This window comes from Bubalus bubalis, chromosome 15 (genome assembly GCF_019923935.1).
Source record: "Bubalus bubalis isolate 160015118507 breed Murrah chromosome 15, NDDB_SH_1, whole genome shotgun sequence".
In the NCBI taxonomy this organism is placed as follows: Eukaryota; Metazoa; Chordata; class Mammalia; order Artiodactyla; family Bovidae; genus Bubalus; species Bubalus bubalis.
Window position 1 is genome coordinate 16,247,714 of NC_059171.1, and position 24,172 is coordinate 16,271,885.

Below are 24,172 nucleotides of genomic sequence, written 5' to 3' on the forward strand. Positions count from 1 at the left end.
TTCTGTTAATGTACTTTCTGAAATAGCTGCTGCCCAGTCTACTGAAGGCCTCAGTCCCCTAAAGGCCTCCCCTTCTAAGTTCCAGTTCTACCCTGATTGGGCTTCCCAGGCAGCTCAGAGGGTAGAGAATTCTCCTGCAATTTAGGAGATGTGGATTTGATCCCTGGGTCGGGAAGATACCCACAGAGGAGGACATGGCAATCTACTCCAGTGTTCTTGCCTGGAGAATCCCATGGACAGAGGAGCCTGGCGGGCTACAGTCCACAGGGTCGCAAACAGCCAGACGTGACTGAGTACGCTTGCACCAAGAGGGGTGCCTCCAGGATCCTCCATTGCACTAACGCTTCTGCCTTGATTTTAACTTATATGGTAATCTCACAACCTTCTGCTTTCTTTTACTTTCAATCTGAGTTACCTTGCTTTAGATGAAATTATATATGAAGTCAAAATATTTCACAACCAGCAAGGGCCAATCAGGATGCTATTTCAATAATCCTTATGGAGCTGAACCACAGCAAACAGGCTGAATTCAATTTTAGAATCATTTTCAAAATCAATAGTGGAATTTTTCTGAAGTCCAATTTGGAAATCTTTCTTTTTCACTTGGTAAACTTAGCCCATTTATCTTTATGATCAAAGCTGATATGTATGGTCTTAATTCTGTTGTCTTACTTTGTTTTTTCAAGAAAATTTATTTATTTTTTTTTTTTTATATTTTATTTTATTTTTTTTTTAATTTAATTTTATTTTTAAACTTTACATAACTGTATTAGATTTGCCAAATATCAAAATGAATCCGCCACAGGTATACATGTGTTCCCCATCCTGAACCCTCCTCCCTCCTCCCTCCCCATTCCATCCCTCTGGGTCGTCCCAGTGCACCAGCCCCAAGCATCCAGTATCGTGCATCGAACCTGGACTGGCATCTCATTTCATACATGATATTTTACATGTTTCAATGCCATTCTCCCAAATCTTCCCACCCTCTCCCTCTCCCACAGAGCCCATAAGACTGTTCTATACATCAGTGTCTCTTTTGCTGTCTCGTACACAGGGTTATTGTTACCATCTTTCTAAATTCCATATATATGCGTTAGTATACTGTATTGGTGTTTTTCCTTCTGGCTTACTTCACTCTGTATAATAGGCTCCAGTTTCATCCACCTCATTAGAACTGATTCAAATGTATTCTTTTTAATGGCTGAATAATACTCCATTGTGTATATGCTGGAGAGGGTGTGGAGAAAAGGGAACCCTCTTACACTGTTGGTGGGAATGCAAACTAGTACAGCCACTATGGAGAACAGTGTGGAGATTCCTTAAAAAACTGGAAATAGACATGCCTTATGATCCAGCAATCCCACTGCTGGGCATACACACTGAGAAAACCAGAAGGGAAAGAGACACGAGTACCCCAATGTTCATCGCAGCACTGTTTATAATAGCCAGGGCATGGAAGCAACCTAGATGTCCATCAGCAGATGAATGGATAAGAAAGCTGTGGTACATATACACAATCAAGAAAATTTAAAATTCCCTTTATTTTCAATATTTTCTGGGTAGTGTACATCTTCTCAGTTTGCTTTTGTTCTCCCTGTCTGGTAATTTGGAAGAAAACAAAGTTTCTTTTCTGTTCTTTTGATCAACTGCATACTTGAATGTGTTCTAGAGTAAATTTGTTTCTATAAGTAACTACCACAAATGCAAATCTTCCAATTCAAAGTCAGGGCAAACAACACAGGATGGATGGGTCATCTTATTGGCAAAGAAGAGGCAAAGGGAGGATTATAAATAAAAATCTTTAAAAAGGGAATTTCCCAAATGATTAATGAGATTTCCTAGTGTTGAGATATTATATATATATATATATATATATAGAGAGAGAGAGAGAGAGAGAGAGAGGGAGAGAGACAGAGAGAGAGACAGACAGACAGACAGACAGAGACAGAGAGACATAGAGACAGACAGACAGAGATGGAGGAGTGGGGAAGGAAAATAGGTTTTAAAATATAGAGAGGGCTTATGTAGGCATCAGTTTTCAAATCTTATAAGGTATATCTGGAAAAAAGGAAATGGGTAGGTAAATGAGTGAGAGAAATGTTGTATTTAAGAAAATCACTGACTTGCCTGGTGGTCCAGTGGTTAAGAATCTGCCTTCCGATGCAGGGGCCATGGGTTCAATTCCCTGGTTGGGGAATAAGATCCCACACACCATGGGGCAACTAAGCCCATGTGCCTCAATTGCTGAGCTTGCAGGCATCAGCTAGACAACCCACATGTTCTGAGCCTGCATACCACAATGAAACATCCCGCATGCCTCAACTAAGACCTGATGCAGCCAAAAATAAATAAATAAGAACAAAAAAAATCATACTGCTCACATTTGTGTTTCATATTAGCCATGTTTTAAAATTTTCTTAAAAAATGTAAACAGGATAGGCTTTGATAGTTCATTTCTGATATAAAAGTTTCAATTGGGTTGATTCAGTTGTTTCTTTAATTATTTACTGCAAAAAAAACCCTCAAATTGTCAGAGAGCAAAGAGAATTATCAAGAAGTAAAATTCCTTTGCTGCTGCTAAGTCGCTTCAGTCGTGTCCGACTCCGTGCGACCCCATAGATGGTAGCCCACCAGGCTGCACGTCCCTGGGATTCTCCAGGCAAGAACTCCTTTAATATACTAAAAAAATAAACACATATCCATTGTAGCAATGGACATGCAAAGTATAATTGGCATAACTGGGAGTTTCTTTCTACAGATCAGAATTGAAAAGTAGAAACAATGAGAAAAAACAGAATGCTCAAATATTTCTCCTCTAAACTCCTTTATGACTTAGCATGGCTAGATTAGAGAATTAGAAAATAAGACATATCCTTACCTAGGAGTGCCACCAGGGTTAGCAGAATCACAATATGTTTCATTCCTTTTCTTTTATGGAAATACAGGAGAATGCAGAAAACTAATATTTCTAAAATCTAGAAAGGGAAATAGGAAGAGTAAAGTTTAAATTATTCTACACAATGTCTTCAGAATGCCACACTTTTTGATTTTGCAATGAGTATCATATGAGGGTTGAGGGTGACTAGAGTTCCCAAGGACAATTCTAAATACATAAGAACAACATAAGGAGTCTCAGCCATCCAGACTCAAGAGTTCTACCACCACCTACAGGGCAATGACACCCAGCTCTAGATCTCCAGTTCTCCCTGCAACTCCAGTCTCATTTACCCAGGCATCGACCAGACATTCCCACGGGCATGTTCAACAGCCATATCATATGAATATGGGCAACACTTAACACTCTTTGAGGAGGAGGGGCTGTACCATGGGGCTTGTAGGATCTTAGTTCCCTGACCAGGGATGGAACCCATATACCATGCAGTAGAAGTGTGGAATCTTAACCACTGGACTGCCAGAGAAATCCCAACACTTAACTCTTTTTTTTCCCCCTCTCCATCAACAAGGTTGAATTGTCATGGCTCATTCCAGTGATAACAAAAATAAAGAATCAACAGTACAACATTTAGAAGACTATTTTTCTGTGTGTGGTTTTGGAAACAAATTTTTTTTTCTTTTTAAATATATTTAATTTATTTATTTGGCTGTGTGGGGTCTTAGTTGCAGCATGCTGGATCTTTCATTGCATCAAGCGGGGTCTAGATCCCTGACCAGGGATTGAACTCTTCCCCCTGCACTAAGCGCAGAATCTCAGCCACTGGACCACCAGGGAAGCCCCTGGAAACACAGTTTGACTCTTGTTATAAAAATAATATACCACTATGTGTAATACTTTACTTATGCCCAAGGTAGCTGATAGTATGGAAACCAGGACTCAATACACATTTTCTTCACTGGTTTGGGCAACACTTAATTCATGATCATCTAGCTTCTCTGCCTGTTCCTCCTGGGCCCCCACCCCCTTAGGAGGTGCCCTGTTGCACAAGCTGAAAACTCCTCTCTTTCCCTCCCTCCCCCCACCCTCTCTCACTGTTGCAACAGCTTCTACTTTGTCTTTGACTTGACTTCTGTCTCTTAATCATCCAGCCATTGAGCAACTAGAGGAGTCATTTAAAAATGCAATTTGGATAATGAACTATTTCATTCATAGAGACTCATTACTTGTCTGATATACATATTAGGTATTTACAGTACTATGACAAGTACCACTGTGCCCTCTACCCAACCTGAGACGAGAACCCATCAATCTCCGTGAAGTCTTCCCTTCACAGCTGCTCTCCCCTTCTTCTGTGGCCTCCCCGGGAATCACTATATTGAATTTTGTGTTTACCATTCATTGTCTTTAATTATGTTCCTATGTATTCCCAAATGATACCATTTATTTTTACACATTTGTTCTTTATACAAGCGGAGTCATATACTTGCCTTTGCTCATTTGCTTTTTTTTCCCCACTGTGTATTATAAGATTCATCCAAGATGATACATGTAGTAAAAATATAAATTAGACCTAGTCATTCCTTTGCTTAAGACTCCTGGGACCTCACCGTCGTGTACGGCTGGCTCATGGATGGTCCACCTGCAGTAGCTACAACGGCTTCCCCACCGCCCCACTTCGGTTCTTGGTGGTTCTCAGGCTGCTCCTGCCTTTGGGCCTTTGCACTGACAGTTCGCCCTGCCTGGAATGCGCTTTCCCTGAGCTTTTGTTTGCACAATGACTCCTAGTCACTCAGACCCTTGGAGAGGTCTTCCTAGATCACTCTGTTCTAACAGAGTCACCTAGTCATCTAGCACAACCTCGCCTTCAGGTGGCAACTGTAGAGGGTCTTAACCATGCCTGTCCATGCGTTTGTTTCTCGTCTGTCTCCACCAGCACATCAGCTCTGTAAGAACAGGAACCTTTTCTGCCTCCAGTGCCTGGCACTCAGTTGGTCACTCAATAAGTATTTTTGGAATTAATGAGTCAATTACACATCAAATTTATTATCAACAGTTTGCCAAAAAACAGACCAAATGTCTAATAAACTGAGTATTCAATAAGTATTAATTGACTGAATGTCTAAAATTTTCCTTCCTTTAAGAAAACGAGTATAATTTTTAACCCTCAATTTTATTTTTTAGTTTTTTTTTCTTTTTTGAGGTCCTTAAGATAACCCAAAAGTTGTCTGAGAAAACCTTACAAACACCTGAGAAAAGAAGAGAAGTGAAAGGCAGAGAAGAAATGGAAAGATATACCCAAGTGAATGCAGAGTTCCAGAGAGTAGCAAGGAGAGAGAAGAAAGACTTCTTAAGTGAACAATGCAAAGAAATAGAGGAAAACAATAGAATGGGAAGGACTAGAGATCTCTTCAAGAAAATTAGAGATACCAAGGGAACAATGCAAGGATGGCACAATAAAAGACAGAAATGGCAAAGACCTAACAGAAGAAGAGATTAAGAAGAGGGGGCAAGAATACACAGAACTATACAAAAAAGATATTAATGATCCAGATAATCATGATGGTGTGTCACTCACCTAGGGCCAGACATCCTGGAGTGTGAAGTCAAGTGGGCCTTAGGAAGCATTACTATGAACAAAGCTAGTGGAGGTGATAGAATTCCAGCTGAACTAGTCCTAAAAGATGATGCTGTTAAAGTGCTGCACTCAATATGTCAGGAACTTTGGAAAACACAGCAGTGGCCACAAGACTGGAAAAGGTCAGTTTTTATTCTAATCCCAAAGAAGGCCAATGCCAAAGAATGTTCAAACTACCATACAACTGCACTCATTCCACATGCTAGAAAGGTAATGGTCAAAATCCTTCAAGCTAAGTTTTAGCAATAAGTGAATCAAGAACTTCCAGATGTACCAGCTGGATTTAGAAAAGGAAGAGGAACCAGAAATTAAATTGCCATCATCCACTGGGTCATAAAGAAAGCAAGGGAATTCTAGAAAAACATCTACCTTCACTGACTGTGCTAAAGCCTTTGACTGTGTGGATCACAACAAACTGTGGAAAATTTTTTAAAGAGATGGGACTACCAGACCACCTTACCCGTCTTCTTAGAAACCTGTATATACTTCAAGAAGTAACAGTTAGAACCAGACATGGAACAATGGACTGGGTCAAAATTGGGAAAGAAGTCCATCAAGGCTGTATATTGTCATCCTGCTTATTTCACTTATATGCAGAGTACATCATACGAAATGCCAGGCTGGGTGAATCACAAGCTGGAATCAAGACTGCCAGGAGAAATATCAACAACCTCAGATATGCAGATGATACCACTCTAATGGGAGAAACTGAAGAGGAGCTAAATAGCCTCTTGAGGAGGTTGAAAGAAGAGAGTGAAAAAACTGGCTTAAAACTCAACATTCAAAAAGCTAAGATCATGGCACCCTGTCCCATCCCTTCATGGCAAACAGATGGGGAAAAAGTGGAAACAGTGACAGACTTGTATTTTCTCAGGCTCCAAAATCACTGCGAGTGGTGACCGTTCCTTGCAAGGAAAGCTATGATAAAACTAGACAGTATATTAAAAAGCAGAGACATCACTTTGCCGACAAAGGTGCTTACAGTCAAAGCTATGGTTTTCCCAGTGGTCATGTACAAGTACGAGAGTCGGTCATAAAGAAGGCTGGGCACTGAAGAATTGATGCTTTTGAACTGTGGTGTTGGAGAAGACGTTTGGGAGTCCCTTGGACAACAAGGAGATCAAACCAGTCAATCCTAAAGGAAATCAATCCTGAATATTCATTGGAAGGATTGATGTTGAAGCTCCAATAGTTTGGCCACCTGATGCGAAGAGCTGACTCAGTGAAAAGACCGTGAAGCTGGGAAAGATTGAGAGCAGGAGGAGAAGGGGGTGACAGAGAATGAGATGGTTGGATGGCATCATTGACACAATTTGAGCAAACTCAGGGAGATAGTGAAGGACAGGGAAACCTGGTGTGCTGCATGCAGTCCATGAGGTCACGAAGAGTCAGATATGACTTAGCGACTGATCAACCACAACAAGATACCTGAAGCAAAGCTCTTTTCTTTCCCCCAAAAGACAGAATCTCTGGACTGAAATTATAAATATGAATGTTTACATTGGACACGTAAAAATATGGGCACTAGTTTTTTTTTTTTTTTTCTTTCTTAAAAATGATGAGAGTTGGGGACTTCACTACTTTCAGGATTGCATTTTACTCATGGAGCCTTTTCTAAATAATTACAAATGTCTCTTGTTCCAACTCAAGGTTTCACCCATTGCTTTGTTTCTCCCTTTAATCCTCTGTGGGTACGGAAAGCAGTAGGATCACATCTTTCTCACGTAAAACCTTTTCATCTAATACGGAAGATGAACTCACCCCTTAGTCTTGTCTTTTTCCTGGCAATGAAACCAATTATTTTAACTTTTTCTTATAGGACTTATTTGCCAGACCTTTAATTTAATCAGGTTGTGCTACAAAATCTTTTCAACTCCCATCTCTTCACCTTTCCGAAAGCTGCCATGAAAACCGAAACATCCCTCTCAGCTTGGTCTCCCCTCAACCAGAGGAGTCCATTTTTCACGTGACGTGGTTACAGACAGCTCCCAGCAGCCTTTGGGATCATGGTATTTGTGGCTGGAGGGAAGGCAGCCATTCCTACACCAAGCCATAGAGCATGTTAGCTCAACCTGTTAGCATGCCGATTATTTTTTTGCAGGGGATGGTGGTAGCTATCAGTTTAAAAAAATCACATGTGACTTTTTTTTCAAACTTCATCTCTATGATTTCAGATCAATAAAATATGAGTTTCTGTTATTCACAGAATGACTGTTATTTGCCCCTGGGTTCTGTCCTGTGGCAAGAGATCACAGAGCTCCCAGGAGTAAGATATCCAAGCCGCATGAGTTAATGTTAATTTTTTTCCTAGTAACATTTTCCCTCCTCTCTGAACAAAAATTCAGTATTAAAGAAGCTGTGACTTCTGCAGGTTGCTGCAACACAGAAGAAGCAGCTTTGCTCACTGCTATCTCAGAGGCCAGAAGTAATAACAGCACGGGGTGCACGCTCTCCACATGCTTTACTTGTACGGATTCATTTAATTCTCACAACCGTCTCAGAAGGTGGGTGCTATTATTATCCTCATTTTACAGATAAGGAAACCAAGGCTCAGAGAGGTTTCCACTGGTAGGTAGGGTAATGTCCCACCCCACCTCAAGATGTCCATGCCCTGGTCTCTGGAACTTGTGTGCATGTTACGTTACACAGCAAAGGGGCTTCCCAGACATGATTAAGGCTATGGACCTCGAGATGCAGAGATTATCCTGGATTGTCCAAGTGGGCCCAGAGTAGTCACAAGGGTCCTTAAAAGCAGAGAACCTTCCCAGCTGTGGTCAGAGAGAGATGTAACATGAGAAAGACCCAAGTCAAGGAATGCTGGCCGCCTCTAGAAGTTGGAAAAAGCAAGGAAACAGATTCTTCCCCAGGGGCGCTAGCAAGGAATACAGCTCTGCCAATATCTTGATTTTAGTCCATGAGACCCATGTTGAATCTCTGACTTTCAAAACTGTTAAGAAAATAAAATCGCATTGTTTTAAGCCACTAAATTGTGTGACAGTTGGTTATAGGAAACATAGGAAACTAATTCAGGTTTGGGTACTTGAAGTCTTTCCAGAGGAACAAAATCTTCAGGATGAGTTTTCTGAATTGATTCTGGGTTTTCTGGATTCATTCTCTAATTGAATTTAAAGGCACTCCTCACCCTGTTTTCGGCAGAGGATGAGGTGGTTAGCTAACATCACCAACTCAACGGACACGAATTTGAGCAAACTCTGGGAGGATAGTGAAGGACAGAGGAGTCTGGTGTGCTGCAATCCATGGGGTCACAAAGAGTCAGACACAACTTAACGACTCAACAACAACAATAACAATCACTTCGTTTTCAGTGGTAAAAAGAGCACTGGCAGTCCATGGGATGGTGTGACAAGAGAGATACACAACATTTCACCACTGGAAACCCCACTCCCAGTATAAAATTCCGAGCCTGCAGTCATCTCATCTTCTCAAGTTCTCTCTGAAAGTGTAGCTTTTGATATAGTGTCCTTGTCCAAAAGAAATGGGCTCTGCAAAGATTCTCTCTAAAGCCCAGTCTGGACAAAGGTCTGACGCTTGGAGGTCAGCCTGTATCAATTCTGCATGGAGAGGTGGGTGGGGAATGAATTGGAGTGTGTACCCCAGAAGTGGTCCACCTGGTTTTGAATTCTGGCTCTTTCATTTAGTATTTATGTGACCTCAGGCAAGTTACTGAACCTCGCTACTTGGGCTTCCCCATCTGCCAATGTCTAGGACTGCTTGCGGCCCGGGTGAAGGACGCAACATGGTCGGAGCGGGCACAGGGCTCAACCTGCTCAGTGAGGTTGGTGACCTCGGCTGCAGAAGTGGGTCCGAGTGCAGACCTGTGAATGCTTCTTACATTCAGACAACCGAGCAGATGAACCTCATGCACCAGACACAGAGGGCTTACACAAACAGAGTTTTCTCCTTTCAGGTTTTAACACCTGCTGGTGGGTGTTGAAGCAGCTTTTGCCGGAAAGGCTGACTTAATAATGGGCTTTGGGGTAGAAAATCACACCAAACGACTGGCTGGGCCCCTGCTTCTGCTTATTTTTTTTCTGGTGGAGAGAAAATGAGCACCATGCAGATTATTTTGTGAAGGAGAATAGTCTGTGGGGAAATCTGGGTATGCAAAAAAAAAAAAAAATTAGCAAGCCACAATCAAGCCTGCCAAAGAACACAGAGTAACTGAGACTCAGAGCCACGGCCCCTCATGTGGGTTCTGCTGAGGTATTCATAGTTGCTATTCAACAAAAGGCCCTTCGAGAAAAGGGCCTCGTGGTCAAATAAGCCTGGGCAGGGCAGGATTAACAAGGTTAAGCCTAACTCTTCCCTAAAGGACTTCTAGTTTTTAACATGCTAACGGAAATGATGAATTTCTCAGGGGGCCATATATGTTTCACAGCATCTCTCCAAGCTAGTTTGACCTTGAAAACCTGATTGTTTTTTGCTTTTTGGCAAGCACCAGGTGGGAAAGTAAGTTTTAGTGGATGAGCAAAGGACACTTCATTCCTCTCTGAGTAGTAGACACCAGGCTTCTCAAATCGTCTTCCTTCCCCAAAGAGTCCCAGCTCAGAGGTTGGGCCTTGTTTCTGAGGCTTCCACTTCATGTAATCCTTAAAGGGAAGATGGATATTGACCTGAGACAGCTAAACACATGATTAAAGGAGATGCTCTTAGCTGGTCTATAATATGACTTTGCTGCTGCTGCTGCTACATTGCTTCAGTTGTGTCCGACTCTGTGCTACCCCATAGACGGCAGCCCACCAGGCTCCCCTATTTCCTGGGATTCTCCAGGCAAGAACACTGGAGTGGGTTGCCATTTCCTTCTCCACTGCAGGACAGTGAAAAGTGAAAGTGAAGTCGCTCAGTCGTGTCGACTCTTCACGACCCCATGGACTGCAGCCCACCAGGCTCCTCCGCCCATGGGATTTTCCAGGCAAGAGTTCTGGAGTGGGGTGCCATTGCCTTCTCTAATAATATGACTTTACAATCCCCTTTTGAGATATGTAAAATTTATTTAGATTGTAAAATATTTTCATTCATTTTACTGCTTATTTTATCAGTCTCAAAAGGCAGTTCAGGTGTTGTATTTATACTTGGTGTAATATACAAATACAAGATATAATACAAATACCGCATAAATAATATGCAATATAAAAACAGTTAGATGAACGAATCTTCAAAGAATTGCCTTAATTACTATCATTATGATCTCTGCAATCATGGTTTGCAGAAAAAGTACAGAACCTGGCACAATGAAGGATTAAATATTAATCATGTACATGTTAACAGACTTAAAACCAAACTTCAAGATCTTAGTATATAATTGATAACTTCTAGAGTCTTTAGAGATGTAACATATAATGGATTAAATTCCAAACTGAGATAAACTAAGATAATATCGATCTATTCCCCTAAGAGTTTAATGCCAATATTGTTATTCAAAGGTGACTCTATTAAAGGTTCATTTTATGCTGTCTTATAAATATCTGCAATTATTTGCATTTTTGGTGACATTTACTTTCAAATACACTTTCATTGTTTTATAGGAATATGAGTCTCTCCCAGGACTGTAAAATTCCTGCTTCAGGAATTCTCCTCTATATTCTAGGTGACTAAATTAGTTGGATGAATTTGTGAATAAATTAACTTAAGATTTACCTTTGGAAAATAGATAAATGCAATTACTTCAGCATACATTTTTGTGGAATTATAAGGCTTAAAAAAGTAGTTTTGTTCTTTTAAAATGTTTTCTCTGGTATTAAAACAATATAAAATACATCATCATCAAACAATGCTGTTTATTCCAGGAAATAAGTCTTGATGCATCTTTAATCTCCAAAGGATTCAGTGCAGGCTTTTAATTTTCTGGTTACAGACTCTGTGACCCTTTTCTTACTGGATGAAGAATTTGTTTTGCCCTGTAGGCAAAGAATAATAATGTGTTGGTAGGACTTCAAGTCTAGACTATCACGAAATACTCAGAGTCCTTCTAGTGCTTAGATATGATTGATGAAAGCTTTAATAGTTAAAGGACTGGGTACAGTGTACAAGTAGGAAGATTGAAGAGGGAAGGGGGGACAAAGTACGACAGACCTGAGAAGGCCAACTCTGAATTGGAAAGCCCACTCCTAAAGTTTGCTGGAGGATGACGGTAAGGGGAACCTTCCAATTTAAGAGAGGAGAGAGTTTAGGGGAGAAGATATTGAGTTCAGTTTTTGAGATGTTAGTCCTGCAGACTCTATGGGATATCCAAAAAGGAATAAGGAATAAGTTGCTGTTGTTCAGCCCCTCAGTCGTGTCTGACTCTTTGAGACCCCTTGGAATGTAACATGCCAGGCTTCCCTGTCCTTCACTCTCTCCCAGAGTTTGCTCAAATTCATTGAATCAGTGGTAATAAGCGGACAGATGAAAACATAGCTTTGGGGTCAGGAGAGATCTGAGAAGGAGATGCAAGTCTGGATTTGAAAGTCTTTCTAAAGAATGATGGTGGTGGAGTAGGCAATGAGATCACTCCAGAGAACCCTGGAAGGGTTGTGCAGCATGGAAAGATAAGAGAGGATGCTGAAGGGGAGGAGGTGCCCACCAAGAGCCTTGGATGGACTGATCAGACAGGAGGAAGAGAAACAGGGAAAACAAACTGAGGAAGCCCGGGACGAGAGCAATGCCAGGAGAAGAGAGTGGGCTGTCAGAAAACGCCGCACAAGAGGCAAGAAGGATCAGGACCAACGCAGCACCTCCATCTGGCAATTCTTAGGGCGGGATCTACTACATTATGACGAGTGAGGAGTGACTAGGAGCTGAGGGAGTAGAGGGGAATACATTTTTGGTGGTGTTTAGAGGGGAAATCAGTTAGTTTATTAAAGGGTGTGTAGTGTATGAGGCGGGCAGCTGTGACCAGCGCACTAAGCGTGGCCGAGAGGAAATACCCCACATCCGAGGTCAGGGGCAGAAGCCAGGAGGACCCCATGCCTGAAGGGTGGCGGCCAAGAGGAGTTACCCTACATCCGAGGTCAGGGGCAGTGGCCCAGAATGCCAGGCTGCAACGGTGCAGGAACGGCCAAGAAGAGCTACCCAAGTCCAAGGTCAGGGGCAGCGGCTGGGAAGAGCTACCCCACATCAGAGGTCAGGGGCGTTGGCCGGAAGGACCAACCCCACGCCCGAGGCCAGGGGCGGCAGTCGGGAGGACCAACCCCATGTCCAAGGAGCGGTGGCTTCGTGGGCGCAGGAGGGCCTAGAGGAGCTATCCCACGTTGAAGGTCAGGAAAGGTGGTGGTGAGGAGATACCCCTCGTCCAAGGTAAGGAGCAGCAGCTGCACTTTGCTGGAGCAGCCGTGAAGAGATAGCCCATGCCCAAGGTAAGAGAAATCCAAGTAAGATGGTAGGTGTTGCAAGAGGGCATCAGAGGGCAGACACACTGAAACCATACTCACAGAAAACTAGTCAATCTAATCACACTAGGACCACAGCCTTGTCTAACTCAATGAAAGTAAGCCATGCCTGTGGGGCAACCCAAGACGGGTGGGTCATGGTGGCGAGATCTGACAGAATGTGGTCCACTGGAGAAGGAAATGGCAAACCACTTCAGTATTCTTGCCTTGAGAACCCCATGAACAGTATGAAAAGGCAAAATGATAGGATACTGAAAGAGAAACTCCCCAGGTCAGTAGGTGCCCAATATGTTACTGGAGATCAGTGGAGAAATAACTCCAGAAAGAACGAAGGGATGGAACCAAAGCAAAAACAATACCCAGTTGTGGATGGACTGGTGATAGAAGCAAGGTCCGATGCTGTAAGAGCAATATTGCATAAGAACCTGGAATGTCAGGTCCATGAATCAAGGCAAATTGGAAGTGGTCAAACAAGAGATGGCAAGAGTGAATGTCGACATTCTAGGAATCAGCGAACTGAAATGGACTGGAATGGGTGCATTTAACTCAGATGACCATTATATCTACTACTGCAGGCAGGAATCCCTCAGAAGAAATGGAGTAGCCATCGTGGTCAACAAAAGAGTCCAAAATGCAGTACTTGGATGCAATCTCAAAAACGACAAAATGATCTCTGTTCGTTTCCAAGGCAAACCATTCAATATCACAGTAATCCAAGTCTATGCCCCAACCAGTAATGCTGAAGAAGCTGAAGTTGAACGGTTCTATGAAGACCTACAAGACCTTTTAGAACTAACACCCAAAAAAGATGTCCTTTTCCTTATAGGGGACTGTAATGCAAAAGTAGGAAGTCAAGAAACACCTGGAGTAACAGGCAAATTTGGCCTTGGAATATGGAATGAAGCAGGGCAAAGACTAACAGAGTTTTGCCAAGAAAATGCACTGGTCATAGCAAACACCCTCTTCCAACAACACAAGAGAAGACTCTACACATGGACTTCATCAGATGGTCAACACCGAAATCAGACTGATTATATTCTTTGCAGCCAAAGATGGAGAAGCTCTATACAGTCAACAAAAACAAGACCAGGAGCTGACTGTGGCTCAGATCATGAACTCCTTATTACCAAATTCAGACTTAAACTGAAGAAAGTAGGGAAAACCACTAGACCATTCAGGTATGACCTAAATCAAATCCCTTATGATTATACAGTGGAAGTGAGAAATAGATTTAAGGGCCTAGATCTGATAGATAGAGTGCCTGATGAACTATGGAATGAGGTTCCTGACATTGTACAGGAGACAGGGATCAAGACCATCCCCATGGAAAAGAAATGCAAAAAAGCAAAATGGCTGTCTGGGGAGGCCTTACAAATAGCTGTGAAAAGAAGAGAAGTGAAAAGCAAAGGAGAAAAGGAAAGATATAAACATCTGAATGCAGAGTTCCAAAGAATAGCAAGAAGAGATAAGAAAGCCTTCCTCAGCGATCAATGCAAAGAAATAGAGGAAAACAACAGAATGGGAAAGACTAGAGATCTCTTCAAGAAAATTAGAGATACCAAGGGAACATTTCATGCAAAGATGGGCTCGATAAAGGACAGAAATGGTATGGACCTAACAGAAGCAGAAGATATTAAGAAGAGGTGGCCAGAATACACAGAAGAACTGTACAAAAAAAATCTTCATGACCCAGATAATCATGATGGTGTGATCATTCATCTAGAGCCAGACATCCTGGAATGTGAAGTCAAGTGGGCCTTAGGAAGCATCACTATGAACAAAGGAGGTGATGGAATTCCAGTTGAGCTATTTCAAATCCTGAAAGATGATACTGTGAAAGTGCTGCACTCAATATGCCAGGAAATTTGGAAAACTCAGCAGTGTGGCCACAGGACTGGAAAAGGTCAGTTTTCATTCCAATCCCAAAGAAAGGCAATGCCAAAGAATGCTCAAACTACCGCACAATTGCACTCATCTCACATGCTAGTAAAGTAATGCTCAAAATTCTCCAATCCAGGCTTCAGCAATACTTGAACCATGAACTTCTTGATGTTCAAGCTGGTTTTAGAAAAGGCAGAGGAGCCAGAGATCAAATTGCCAACATCCGCTGGATCACGGAAAAAGCAAGAGAGTTCCAGAAAAACATCTATTTCTGCTTTATTGACTATGCCAAAGCCTTTGACTATGTGGATCACAATTAACTGTGGAAAATTCTGAAAGAGATGGGAATACCAGACCACCTGACCTGCCTCCTGAGAAATCTGTATGCAGGTCAGGAAGCAACAGTTAGAACTGGGCTTGGAACAACAGACTGGTTCCAAATCAGGAGAGGAACACATCAAGGTTGTATATTGTCACCCTGCTTATTTAATTTATATGCACAGTACATCATGAGAAATGCTGGGCTGGAAGAAGCACAAGCTGGAATCAAGACTGCCAGGAGAAATATCAATAACCTCAGATATGCAGATGACACCACCCTTATGGCAGAACGTGAAGAAGAACTAAAGAGCCCCTTGATGAAAGTGAAAGAGGAGAGTGAAAAAGTTGGCTTAAAGCTCAACATTCAGAAAACAAAGATCATGGCATCTGGTCCCATCACTTCATGGCAAATAGATGGGGAAACAGTGGAAACAGTGTTAGACTTTATTTTTTGGGGCTCCAAAATCACTGCAGATGGTTTTTGCAGCCATGAAATTAAAAGACGTTTACTCCTTGGAAGGAAAGTTATGACCAACCTAGACAGCATATTCAAAAGCAGAGACATTACTTTGTTGACAAAGGTCCTTCTAGTCAAGGCTATGGTTTTTCCTGTGGTCATGTATGGATGTGAGAGTTGGCCTATAAAGAAAGCTGAGCACCAAAGAATTGATGCTTTTGAACTGTGTGTGGTGTTGGAGAAGACTCTTGAGAGTCCCTTGGACTGCAAGGAGATCCAAGTAGGCCATCCTAAAGGAGATCAGTCCTGAGTGTTCATTAGCAGGACTAATGTTGAAGCTGAAACTTCAATACTTTGGTCACCTGATGTGAAGAGCTGACTCATTTGAAAAGACCCTGATGCTGGGAAAGATTGAAGGCAGGAGGAGAAGGGGACAACAGAGGATGAGATGGTTGGATGGCATCACTGACTCAATGGACATGAGTTTGAGTAAAGTCATCATCTGGTAGTTGATGATGGACAGGGAGGCCTGGCGTGCTGCAGTTCATGGGGTTGCAGAGTCAGATACGACTGAGTGACTGAACTGAACCTGTTTTATAGGCAGAGCACTGGGCCTGATAACTCTTTAAGGTCACTTCTAACCCTAAAAATGTATGATTCTGTGTGCCTTGATTCTTTTTATTGAATTCACAACTATTTTACCAATTCAGTTCTTGGTTAAATGCTGATCTAGACAACCCCATTTTTCTTCTTCCTGCCTGCCTTTCCTAGAATATTCTTATTTTCCAATCTAAACTGACTTCCAGAACAAGTTATAGGCCAAGTATTTCAATCACATTCTTTCTTAATACCCACCAGACATAGTCATTGCATCAAATTTTTAAAAAATCGCAATTAGTGGCTTCCAATTTCTACATCAGCTCATTCTGTTTTTTTCTTTTCCCCACCTCTCAGTATTGTCCTATTTCTCTTCAGACAGCCTATGCATGGGTCTCTATGAGTGATTTTTTGAAGAGAATACTTACCTTAAATAAAATTCAGTGAAGTAAAGTATGTCTTAAGGTACTTTCCTTTGACTTGGGGAGAGAGGTTTTTTTTTTTTGAGTTGTCCTAAAATATGTGACTCTGGACTTTGCTGGATTAAATTCCATAAATTGTGGAAACTGTTCCAGTGATAAGTTATCCCCAAGGACAGAATACCCAGGGAACAGGGGTACTTCTATTGTTGATTTAGTGTTTCAAATATTGGTCAAGTATATTTACATTTTACTGAGTTATTAACACTGAGAAGAAAAGATTATACTAGCTCTCCAACTTCTCCATGTACCAGTGGTCTAGACAATATCGCTTCTGGGATAGTAAAATTTTTAGAATTCTTACCATGTAGATCATGAACTGCCAGCCAACAAAGTAATACTGTACTGTTCTTGCGGAGATAGGCTGAGTTATATTTGGAGCAAAGTTCACCAATAGATATGTTCCTGCCAATGCCAACGTCATACCTTTTAAATTGAAAAGACAAACCATGTTGAAAAGGGCCATTCAAGTCTTTTTGTTTATGTAAACATTTCCTATACACTGAGCATTACTTGTAAAAGTCATGAAAGTGAAAGTTGCTCAGTCATGTCCAACTCTTTGCGACCCCATGGGCCATATAGTCTATGGAATTCTCCAGGCCAGAATACTGGAGTGAGTAGCCTTTCCCTTCTCCAAGGGATGCCTATGAAAATACAATCCATCAAACCATCCCAAGAACTTCACGCATTTACCCAACAACATTACCTTTAGAAGGGGATAATATAAGGGCCACAGGATGGATGGGGTAGCATATAACTTCTGGTTTTTCTCTGTCGTTTCAAGATGAATCTTGACCTCTACAGAGAAGCTTTCCTCAGAGATGGGGACGATCAGAACACATGCATATGAAGACATGGAAACACATCCAACCTGGCTGTTTGTTTCCATGTGGATCAGGAAGTGCATGATGACTCTGGATCCACCTAGATCTAGAGGGCAGGGCCCAGAGAGTGGGGAAATCCATCACCTGATGGTCCACTCTGCACTTACTCACCTTGGATCCTTTACACACACGTACTTGGGTATTTTACACTTTGAAACTCTTGTAAATGAATACCATAATCATTGTCATTTTTTGGAGTCTTTTTAGGAGAAATAACAAAGTGAATGCTGACTCTGAGTCAGACTGACTTGATCTAATTTAAAATCTAGAATTCCAGGGATAGCTTGGTAAAATATCACATTATAAACCTATGTAGGAATGTGTTACTGTCATCTCTTTCACATTACTTATAATAATGGAGGAACGGAAAATGTGGGCGAGAAGTGGCCACAGAGAAGTGGATTTGGCTTTCCAAATAACACTGGAAACTGCTTATTTATTAATAATTAGCAGCCTGAGAAAAACTGATTTATGTAGCATTTTTCAGGTAGCACAACTTAAAAACATAATTCAACCTGTTTCACCACTGAGGTCAGCATTGTCGTGTATATAATTTACAACCAGCATACACTCCAACTTGAAACAATTTGGTTTGTCTAAACAATCTCATAATTTGAAGACATCAATTTCCTATTGTTCTCAACCTAATGATTTAGAGTTTTGAACTCTAGTTTCTGAGAATCCATTTGATTTTTTATACAAGCCAGACAATAGCTATTCATGGTATAGTACAAGCTATAAAATAAGCTTACTCTAATGTAACGATTTATTCAGTACTACTTTGTGAAGACAGAAATTATACACACAATTTTAAAAGCTATTTTCTAATGAGAATTTTTAAAAAGAAAACAATATACATTATTAAGCACTGTGATAAAAGGAAACAATAAAAACCATATATAAGAACTTGGGCAAAATTATTGGTCAGGTCTGTCCTTTCTTTGACCAAAATAAAAAAAAAAAAGAAGAAACCAAAGATCTTATAAGATAATTGTTCAATATTACATTCCTAGGAAGAAGCAATATTTTAAAAACCCAGCTTTCTAAACTTAGTAAAGCAGAATAAATGCATTGAATACAATTTCACAATCTCAGAGACTTCCAACCTATTCTTGTGAAATCTAAATTTCTTATTTATATTGAGTTCCTCTGCCAGTTATTTCTTTATCTCATCTAACTGTACCTAGTGTCAAATTTAATTTTTCAAGAATTTGGTTTTCATTTATTTATCTTTGGCTGTGCTGGTCTTCATAGCTGCGTGGGCTTTTCTTCAGTTGAGGCAAGTGAGGGCTACTCTTTAGTTGCAGTGCATGGGTTTCTCATTGCGGTGACTTCTCTTGCTGCAAGAGGAGGGGCCCTAGGGCACGTGGGCTTCAACAGTTGTGGCCAGTGGCTCAGTAGCTGTGGCTCCCAGGCTCTAAAGCACGGGCTCAATAGTTGTGGCACAGCATGTGGAATCTTCCCAGATCAGGGATCGAACCCGTGTCTCCTGCATTGGCAGGTGGATTCTTTACCGCTGAGCCAGCAGGGAAAACCTTGAAATTTTAGTTTTGAATATATAGCACATGCGTACAGTAAAAAACTCAAAAGCCATACAAGAGGGATCAGTGAAAGGAAACTCTTTCTCACGTCCTTGTGGCCCACGAGGTCCCCTCCTCAAAGTGAGCTACTGCTGCTGGTGCTTGAGATTTTCTTTCCAGAGATGCTTTAGGCAGGCGTGGGTGAGAGTGCATGCGTTTTGATTTTTTTACACAGAATGATGTTAGCATATCATACACACTTTTCTGTATCTTGCTTTTTTCCTACTTAACAGAACATCTTTTTCTACTCCAAGAACATCTCCGAAAACGTTTCACATTACATGTCGGGCAGCCTCGTTCTTTCAGAGTCTGCAGAGTGTTCCATTTATGGAGGCGGCGTTATTTCCAACATGGTCCCTGTTTCACACCCTGACACACCCCTCCCTGTCCCACCTCTGCTCTCTCATGTGCGGCCTGTGCCCATTTCCACCAGTGCAGATCTTCTCTGCCTTCCAAAGTTTGTTAAAAACAAATACAATGACTGATGGTTTTGCGAGTTCCCTTTCAAAGTAATTTTTCACACGTATTATCTCACATGAACCTCACATCACTGCGAGTCTAGTGAGTAACTCTATGGCAGCTCAGGAGGTCACACGTTCTTTCTTGCTAATAATTTTAATCTCAGCAACGTCCTACGTTTAGGAAGGCAGTTCTGGATAACCGCTCTTATTTGCTTATTTCTTTGGCATCATTTTATTTTCCTGTGTGATTTACTGTCTCCTTCATGAGTCATGTGCACATTTTTCATAAGTGTTTAAAAGTGCTGCAGACAGCCACTAGCAGTTGCTTCAATAAATTTCTGCAAAATATTTTTATATTCCACCGTTCCTTAAAAGTGGCATGAAACATCACGTTGATGTTGCTGTTTAGTTGCTAAATCGTGTCTGACTCTTTGTGACCCCCATAGACTGTAGCCCACTAGGCTCCTCTGTCCACGGGATTTCCCAGGCAAGAATACTGGAGTGGGTTGCCATTTCCTTCTCCAGGGGATCTTCCCAACCTAGGGATCGAACCTGTGTCTCCAGCTTGGTAGGCGGATTCTTTACCACTGAGCCACCTGGGAAGCTAATATGAAACATCACAGTTCCTACTATTTTTATTTCAGTAAAGCCACCAATCTTTGGAAAGGTACAAATTTTTGACTTAGAAAACTTGCTAGTTTACCTTCTGTTGGCCCATTTGCCCAAAGGAGTGCTCTGGAAGTGTAAGATACCAAAAGAAGGAAAGCAGCACTTGACATGCCCTTGGCCCACGGACATGGTTAAATTTCAAGTCCAGACTTGGACAGTGGAAGTCTAATCTGAACTGACACTGGCTCCCCAGAATTAAAATCTCACTGCTACTGCTGGTTGCACAGGCCAGGTGAGTTGTTTATCCCTCTGTGACACAGTCTCCTCATTTCTAGGCACAAATTAACTTTTCATACCTGCTAGACTCCAGGAATTTGGCTCTGGAAGAGGCCATCCTGGGGAGCAGAATATGTTTGAAAGCTCATCTGGAGGCCTGTGACAAAGGACCCTGGGACAAATGCAACTTAGGATGCTGACTGCCAAGGGTCAAAGGCCATCTGAGTCAAACTTCGAAATTAATCCAAACTTGTATCTCTAATATTGGTCTAGAGATGACTCGAGGGAGTGTCCCTGGGGCTGTCTGTACAGGGTTAACAACTCAATTTGAAAATGAAAGGACAGGGCAGGAAGGACTCAGCACTTTCTGATTATCTAGTGAAGACCTCTCTCCGTTGGTCTTAAAAAAACAGAGAAGAAAGGAAATGATGTAACTGACAGAACACAGAGAGGAAAAAACACCAGCATATGTTTGCTACCCACTGCCAACCTCAGGGAGTGAAGTCGCTCAGTTGGGTCAGACTCTTCGCGACCCCATGGACTGAAGCCTACCAGGCTCCTCCGTCCATGGGATTTTCCAGGCAAGAGTACTGGAGTGGGTAGCCATTCAGGTCTCCCACATTGCAGGTAGACGCTTTACCGTCTGAGCCACCAGGGAATCCCTAACCGTCTGTTCAGTACACAAAGCACTGAGAGCTGACTATTGGTGGGGTCCAAAGGTGGAGCAGTCAGGCAGCAGTGAGTAAGCTACAGGTGGTCATCAACCACGGGATGCTGGATACAATCCATGATATAGGGATGTGGGCTCACCCGCCACCCTTATGCCCAGACCTGCACCAAATACATTTTCTCATCAAATATAACTGAAGTCACATAAAAATCTACAATGATCTGGTGGGTGTTTCAGATTCAGCTTGATACAAGTATTAATAAAATCTCTTCCTATAAACTTGTCATATACAAAACAGGGAAACAGGCTCATCCCTGCTCTTTGGAGTAGATGGACCAGGTGTACTGGGAGGGCATATGCCAAGGGAAGGTAATCATTCTTTTTAAGCAACGTGTCCAAAGCTATAGATTCCATAGACAATTGTGGCTGACATGAGAGTTACATTATGATCACCATCACACAGAAATGTGATGATAATAAGAACTATAATAGTAATAGCTAATACTTAACATACTCTAAATGCTTTAGACAAACATAACTAATATTTCTTACAAAAAGCCTACAAAAATAACTATACTGCATGTTACTATACTAACATATAGTATATGTATACTGTATAATATATAACATTGGATACTATTAAACTATTACTAGCCGTATTTGATATATGAGAAAATTGAATCACAGAGGGAATAACTATCTTGTCTGGGCTAAGTGAAGAGCTTGAATTGGAACCTAGGTAACGTACTCTCTTTTTATATATGTGTGTATATATATATATATATATATATATATTTTTTTTATCTACTTGGTTGTGCCGGGTCTTAACTGTGGCATGTGGCATCTAGTTCCCTGACCAGGGATCAAACCCGGGCCCCCTGCATTGGGAGTGTGGAGTCTTAACCACTGGACCACCAGAGAAGTCCCTAGGTAACCTGTTCTTAATGATTATACTCTTCTGCCTCTTGTATGCATAACAGACTGGGGCTGATAAATGGACTACACAAGCCTGTCATTCACCTTGTAGTCTCAGTGAGTGGCACCCCAGGAGTTGTACTGAACACAACGTGAGGCTGGATGAAGCGTCTCCACAGGGGACAGAAGGAATGGACTCCTTCTGGCAGCTGTTCCTGAAGGTCCCGACTGGCCCTGAAGTTCCTTGAGAAGAGCGTCTCCAAACTGGTGTTCCTTAGAACCCAGTGTCATAAGAGGGACACACCACCACAAAAAGTTTCAACTCAAATCTATTTGGAAAGAGGTGAGTTAAACAAATTTAAATAGCTATTTTACTGGAAGACCCCTGAGAGTCTGAATGTGTTAGTGTTCACTGTGAATCTCCTTGGGGAGGATATGGTTGTAATATTTTCTAAACATATTTGACCATTTATATCATCCTGAAGTAGAGTTTGGAGGAATATTTTATACTCTGAGAAATGCCTGACATTTAACTGGATCCAGCTGTGAGAATACTGCCTCTGTTTCAAGAGGCTACTGAAGCTCTGTTGCAAAGTCTCCTATAGATGCCTGTGGATGGAGGCTGACATATAAAGATGGAAGAAGGGAAAACAGCCTATCGTCAGGCTCCTTCTGATGCGCCTGTTCACCGGCATCTACAGCCTGCTGAGTTCCTCACCTGCGCAAGCCTCGGGTTCTAGAATCCTTGCAGAGTTCTTCCTCAAAAGACATCCAGTTTCCCAGCCCACCCTTCTCCTTAAGTAAAACCTGAAATCGCTTTTAATTGTGTCCCCACTCTCCAGCTCAATGCCAGCTAGTGTTAACTGCCATTTAGCTAGCTTCTGGAATCTGGCTTGATCGGACTTCTGATAGCCTCAAGAGTTGAAAAATTCAGCTAACCTGACCTTACCCTACATCAGTGTCTGGTTTTCTTAGAGCCTACAATATGCCGCTTGATCAATGGCGGTCCAGCTATTGCTTTAGTGGTGGTATACCACTAAACACCACAGCATAAACTGGATTCCTTCACACCAAAGGGTGCCTTCTCCTCAGTATAGTCTCTCCAGATTCCTCAGGCTTAAGGCAGCCAAGTCCTGAAGAAGCCCTGGATTGGCAAGTCTCAAAAGTATTGTTGTTCAGTCGCTCAGTCATGTCTGACTCTTTGTGATCCCCGTGGACTGCAGCATGCCAGGCTTCCCTGTCCTTCACCATTTCTTGGAGTTTGCTCAAACTCATGTCCATTGAGTCAGTGATACTATCTAACCATCTCATCCTCTGTCATCCCCTTCTCCTTTTGCCTTCAATCTTTCCCAGCATCAGGGTCTTTTCCACTGAGTCAGCTCTTCAAGTCAGGTGGCCAAAGTATTGGAGCTTCAGCTTCAGTGTCAGTCCTTTCAATAAGTTAACTAAGTAGGGTGTATATTGTCATCCTGCTTATTTAACTTATCTAAATAATATAGTGAATTTAAATAGTTCTGAATCTACCATCATAAAGTCTCCCATTCTTGAGGCAGTTTTAAAACAAAATAGCCAATCTGTCCTCTCAAGCAGAAATGATTTTTGTTTGGCTAGATTAGTATTCTAGGTCCTGGCTTCAAACCAAGCTGACCTCTGGTGTGGGAGAAGGAAGGAAGGAAGTGGTCTTTGTCTCACTATTAATCTTGTGACATTCTATCAATGGGGAAACCATGTATAGGTGACTTGAAATAATCAAGTTACTGGTCTCTGGAGAGTGCTGATGTAATTTTTATTTTTATGATGACAATATCTGGACTTAAGTCAACTAGGATCTCACAGACTATTAGATTCAGTATTTTTGATGACTAAGGGAGGAGAGGGGGAAATACTATAGTTTTGGCTGATTGAAGGGGAGAGAATTTTGGTGCATTTTAGAGGAAAAATAATCATTACAATAATTTAAAGTTATTAATCCACTAAGAATCAGAGCACAGTCCAAAGCCTGTCATTGAATTAATAATAGTTGGCGATTTCTTTCAGACATAGCTTTTGTGAGGTCATTTTTTTGAGGTTAGTGGTGAAAAGCTTCATAGCCACAGATCAACATTTGGCAATAAATTAGTTCA

The 24,172-nt window shown here is 41.7% G+C and overlaps 1 protein-coding gene across 3 annotated transcripts in view; it reads right to left on the reverse strand.

Annotated features, from left to right (window-relative positions):
- NIPAL2 (NIPA like domain containing 2) overlaps positions 1-24,172 on the reverse strand; it is a 90,957-nt gene that overhangs the window by 17,522 nt on the left and 49,263 nt on the right. For all 3 annotated transcript variants that reach the window (XM_044928554.2, XM_025265074.3, XM_006048773.4), the window contains 2 exons: positions 16,959-17,080; positions 2,879-2,975 (listed from right to left, as the gene is read on the reverse strand). In XM_044928554.2, coding sequence (XP_044784489.2) covers positions 2,879-2,975; positions 16,959-17,080 — 219 coding nt within the window. The remainder of the gene's footprint in view (positions 1-2,878; positions 2,976-16,958; positions 17,081-24,172) is intronic.